This window comes from Zingiber officinale, chromosome 6B, assembly GCF_018446385.1.
Source record: "Zingiber officinale cultivar Zhangliang chromosome 6B, Zo_v1.1, whole genome shotgun sequence".
Classification (NCBI taxonomy): Eukaryota; Viridiplantae; Streptophyta; class Magnoliopsida; order Zingiberales; family Zingiberaceae; genus Zingiber; species Zingiber officinale.
The window spans coordinates 86,128,443-86,134,238 of record NC_055996.1 but is presented as its reverse complement, the minus strand read 5'-3'; the positions used below and the strand labels follow the sequence as shown (position 1 = coordinate 86,134,238).

The following is a 5,796-nucleotide window of genomic DNA, read 5'->3' as shown; positions in this document are numbered from 1 at the left end:
GGTTCATCTTCACACTTATATAGGTGATCTCCTATTAAGAGTATCTTGTAATACCCTATTATACCCCTTGTGATATAATATAGGATCATTAAGAACTTTTGTTCATCCTTTACTCATTTTACAAGTTGCACCTTTTGTCTCCAGGAATGATGAGTTTGAGTAATTACTCCTAGGTGTCTCAAATCTTGTAGCTTAGTTGTCCCTTTGAACCATGTTCTTAAGATCTCCAATCAACATGGTTGGGTTGTCACTACTCAATTTTAATGTTGAGTTTTAGACTCATGCCCTTAGACATGTAATATAGTTGATCTTTCATTAGACCTTTTTTAACTAGCGGATCGGTACAATTCTCCATATTCAGTAAAATTTTCACCAATAGAGATTTACTGTGTTAATGATATTAAGTCATTTCAAGACTTGTCATTTTACACTAGTGCTCTTTTCATAATTTCTTAGATACCAAATGTATTATATATATTAGTGTATATCGATGCATTTTATGCAATTAATTCTTTAAGCCTCCAATTTGGATATTTATATTCAAATACCCCCACATTTATTAGTTCACCCTATATTTATAGATTTCATTGTAAGGTTCATGACTTTTTAATGCCTTGTAGAGATTTTTTTTCATTTGTATGTCACCGGGGTTTACGGTTTACCAAGAGGAACAACTTCCCTCATAATTTTCAGGATAAACCCAAAATTTATCAACATAACTTTTATAATCTTTTCAATGTTTAGCCACCATTGTTGAATTGAGATAAATGTGATATAGTCAATTATTGAATGCTGCTCTTTCTCGAGAAACATTCCTTAAGCAATATCCTGCATTCTCCGCCTCAATTACCATAGATGATCTTGCTTAGTTGATTTTTCCACCCACATTTATAGTGTTTTTAAAACACGTCAAGGGCCTGAATCACGATGGAATCTAAGTTTGTAGTTCTTGACAAATGTGGTGAAGAGGTTGAATGACTACGGTAATTCTTAGAAAATATTCCACAATGGCCGAAACTTGTGTCGATGATTTGCATACATTGTGATAGTCAATCTGCAATCGATCGGGCACAAAACTGTTTGTATAATGGTAAGTCTAGACATATATGTCGTAGACATAATACCATTAGACAATTACTCTCAACTTGAGTTATCACTGTTGACTATATGAAGTCAAAAGATAACCTAGCAAATCCGCTAACCAAGGGGTTAAATCGAAAGTTGGTTGCAAGCTCATTACAAGGAATGTGCTTCATGTCGTTGTCAGCGTTCAATGAAGAGGGCACCCAACCTATGCTGACTAGAGATCCCAAGAACTATGTTTAAAGGAACAACTAATCTGCACTGACTAGACACACTATGGGGGATAGCCCAATGAAATAGTGACTAGACCAGGATAAGCCGATAGGCTTTTAATGATCAAGAAGAGTAGATGACAACTCTTGAGGGATCACCTATATGAGAAAGAAGTGGGGGCATTTCGAAGAGAATTGGAAGCATAATTCTTAGAGTTTTTCACAGAACCAGGCGTGTTCATGGCCAAGAACGAACATACTCATGAGAACTGAGTTGTATCAGGGAGAGTCTTAGGTGAGATTTATCACTTCTTACACAGACGACAGTATAGTTTAAGGGCATCGTGTCTACTATCAGCCAGTAAGCAACCAGATCTTCACAAGGGAAGGTTCAAAGGATAAAACCTAATTATCCTATACTTGACTCAACTGTTGAATGCTATCACATAGCGTATCTCCATTCATGTGGGGGATTGTTGAATATGTGTAAATGGAGAAGAAGTGGAAGAGGATAGAAGCTCCATTGTGAATGAGACTTTAGTCCCACATTGGGAGTTTCTTGGCATATTGGTTGGTTTATATTGATTCACATGCTTTGAGGATATGAACAAATGCATGGGGAGAGACTCTCTCTCATGTGTGGGTGTGTAGGGGGTGTAAATCCAAGGTTCGGATTGCACTGAACCATATTGACTCATGTGCGGGCACGACCTGAGCGTGTCGAAATCCAGATCGATCGAGGCAAAATAAACGGTCGAGTGATAATGAGTGAAACGTTTCACTGCCCGTTTAATAATGATCATTAAGACCATTAATACAATACTTGATCTAAAAGGTTTATGGAGAGAGAAAAGTAGCAGAAGCTCTGCTCTCCACCTGTGTCCCTCCTCCTCTGTCGTGCAACTTTTGCTCAGCGGAGAGCCCGTGATAGTAATCGGGTACTACTCAGTTCACCGTGACCACCAGTGCTTAGTGGAAATCACGGTCAGCCGTTGTGTCTTGGGAAACAGACGATCCTAGTAAACCTCGAAGCACAACCGGAGGTGTGGCGAATCTGTTTCAAGAGACCGGCCTGTCTACTGCTCGGCCGACCTACCCGCCCGGCCGCTCAGTCCGCTCTGTCAACACTGAACAGACTGCCTTCATCATCGATAATTCCTCCCCCCCCCCCCCCCCCTCGGACCATATTTCTCTCTTCTCATCAAAATCTTTGTCCTCGTCACCGGCCCCCTTCATCCGACTTAGCTTCCGGACGGGATCACATGTATAAAAAAATAGAAGGCAAGTTAAAAACAAGTAAACACACATCGATATCATTGTCCAATCTACGAGGTTCGGTTTCCACATTAGATTATATTGTTCTAATCATTTACAATATTTATTTAATGCTGCAAGATTCTGTTTTAAGCACAAACAATGCATACCCCAGTTCAACGGTGTTAGTTGCAAGATGGAAATCGCCATTGATTTACCCTGAAACTGTGATAATATTTGTCAATTGTTTCAAAGTAGTAATACCTCCAACTTTTCCTGCATAGAAGGATAAACACACCAGAAAGTCCCACAAGAAATCCAACTAGACAGCCAACATACACGAAAGCCAATTCAGACCCATCATCCATGGCTTCTCTGTCCACAACAGCGGTAGCCGAGCAATTGTTCGAAACTGGAGGTCCACAGAGATAGGCATTGCCAGCATAAATATAGGGGTCATCAAGCGTTTGGAGCTGATTGCTTGATGGTATCCTTCCTGATAAGTTGTTGTAAGACAGATTCAAGTGGTTGAGCATACTCAATCTTGACAAGCTTTCAGGAATGGCACCTGACAAATTGTTGAATGACAGATCAAGTGTCTCCAAGTACCGTATCCCAGCAAACATATCTGGAATTCTGTCTTGCAGTTTATTTCTTGACAGATTCAACGTTTGAAGTGCCAAGAGTGCTCCGAGTTCTTGGGGGATTTTGCCAGTTAGATCATTACTGGAAAGATCTATACTCTTTACAAGATCTAGGGCGCTCGTCGAATATCCGAGTTCCTGTCCCTTTGCAGAAAGTGTAATGCTTACTGTTGGCCGAAAAATGAACTTTGGGAAGCTTTGTATGCCAAACAAGCGTGGGACAGTAATATATTTCGAAGTGGAAATCATCGCGCTAAAATTTCCAAATGAGCTCGGTATCAACCCCAATAGTTGGTTATTGGAGAAATCAACGATGTGCAGGTTACTCAACTGTGCAAGCTGTGGAGGAATGCTACCGGAGAGTGTATTCGAGCGAAGCCTGAGGATCGATAGTTCTTGCAAACTAACTCCGATCCATATCGGTATGTTTCCAGATAACTTGTTCTCACCAAGATCCAGAACAGTCAGCAAACTGCAATTCTGCAATGATGGAGGCAATTCTCCTGAAAGGCTGTTATTGTTTAAGTTCAAATATCTTAAATTTTGGCTCATGGCAGAGCTAGGAATCGATCCTGAGAGATCATTGTTGGACAACCTCATGAAAATGAGCTCTGATGAATTCCAACATGGAGGGATTTCCCCTTCTATTTGGTTGTTTGAAATATCAATGTAATACAAATATGTCATATTGCAGAAGTAGGATGGCATGCTTCCATTGATTTGATTATTTGCTAGTAACAAAAATGAAAGATGTTCTGCTGCTGATGTTGTTGGTAGTGACCCTGACAATGAATTACTAGAAAGATCCAGTATTCGCATCGAACTCGGCCAAGTTGGAACAACACCTTGAAGCATGTTAGAACTTGCCATAATGATTTGCAGCTCCTCCATGCCTTCCAAGGATTGTGGCAAACTCCCACTTATGTTATTATGAGAGATATCTAATGCACCAAGGGCTGGCCAAGAACTCCACAACCAATCAGGCAAAACTGCTTTAATGCTCGCATTCGACAAATCCAGTGACACAATGGATCTCTGCCGCTGAAGCCATCGAGGGAAATGAGGTCCCAGGTTACAAGAACTGAATCCGATGTGTTTGAGTTTCATTGTAGTATTCCACTCCTCATTGATCAAAATCGACAAGGAGTTGTTGGACAAATACAATGTTTCCAGTGTCGTTAAATTGGCAAGATGGAGTTCGGAGACAGTACCTTGTAATGAATTGGAAGAGAGATCAAGATAGACCAAATTGGAAAGGCTTCCAATCTCAACGGGAAACAGACCCTTCATGGAGCAAAAACTGAGGTCAAGGTGAGTGAGATTTGTCATGAGCATTAGCCAATCAGGAACACCACCACTCATGTTGTTATAGCTGAAATCAAAGGTGTTTAGATGGATGAGGTGTGTTATTGATGCTGAAATAGTTCCTCCATCTAAATTATTCTCTCCAAGGATCAAAGTATCAAGGGACGTCAAGTTCCCAACTGCAGCAGGTACGAGGCCATAGAATTCATTACTTTCTAGATCTAAATACGAGAGGCTGCTGAATTCCCACAGCCAAGTTGGTAAGGTGGACATGAATAAATTGGCCGAGAGGTCAAGAATCTCAAGAGCCGTGAGGTTGACAAAGGAAAGAGAAGAAGGGACCATGGCAAGATCACAGTTTGGTAAATGTAATGCCTCCAATGAGTGCAACATATTCACTGCTTGTAGCCATTCATGGGAGGCTGCATTCAGATTCACAGCGTTCATGTTGAGATACCTCAGAGAAGTGAGTTGTTTTAGCCACTCCATGCTATCAACTTGGCTATACAGCACAAAATTAGTTGCAGAGAAGGACCAGTACGAGCTCAGATCAAGATAGAGGAGGGTCGACAAGTTTCCAAGCTGTGCAGGAATTCTCCCGCCAAAATTTGTCCAAGAAAGATCAAGATACCTCAAGCTACTGAAGGAGCCAACAGACTGCGGGATTTGGGTCCATCCGAAGTCATTGCCACTGAGGTTGAGTCGACTCAAATATGTCAAGGAGAGCAAGGATGGATTGAGGAGCTGACCCGATAAAGCCGTTTGGTAGTTGAAGTAGTCATCGTCTTGGAGGTTGAGCTCCACAACATGCACATAACTGGATATGTTTTGGCACACCACGCCGCTCCATCTGCAACAGTCTACTTGGCCTTGCCAGGAAGACAAGCGGTTGGCGGGATCGATGACACCGTCTTTGAAGGTGAGAAGGGCGTCGCTCTCCGCCTTCGAACACCCTGCTATTGTCGTGGCCTTCGCGATTGGGAAGAAGGGGATGCTGGCTCCTAGAACCACAAGGAAGCAGAGAAAGGAGTGGTAGAGTCGTGCCATTGTTGCCTGCTTCATCTACGCTTTCTCAGGCTTGTCATATAAAGTCAGTGGGATTATTTTGGAATGGTTTGATTTTAAATGAAAAGAAATTATAATCATATATATTTTATTAGAAGAAAAAAATTGCAATCAAAGATTTTATCAGGATAGAGACACCGTACCTGAGTTTGCTTAGTTTACCTTAAACTAATTAACTAGCCACAAATTGCTCACTGTTTGCAGAGAAGAATATAATGTCATTGATTACGCAT

At 41.2% G+C, this 5,796-nt stretch overlaps 1 protein-coding gene across 1 annotated transcript; it reads right to left on the bottom strand.

The window, feature by feature from the left end:
• Positions 1-2,570: 2,570 nt before the first annotated feature.
• LOC121992946 (receptor-like protein EIX1) lies at positions 2,571-5,564 on the bottom strand. Its single transcript, XM_042547590.1, has one exon. It carries the CDS (start codon positions 5,558-5,560, stop codon positions 2,735-2,737), a length of 2,826 nt encoding a protein of 941 aa, XP_042403524.1. The 5' UTR covers positions 5,561-5,564; the 3' UTR covers positions 2,571-2,734.
• Positions 5,565-5,796: the final 232 nt, after the last annotated feature.

What these genes read in the sequence shown, in the direction of transcription:
- LOC121992946 (XM_042547590.1), bottom strand. Translation starts at nt 5,560, where the DNA reads ATGAAGCAGGCAACAATGGCACGACTCTACCACTCCTTTCTCTGCTTC.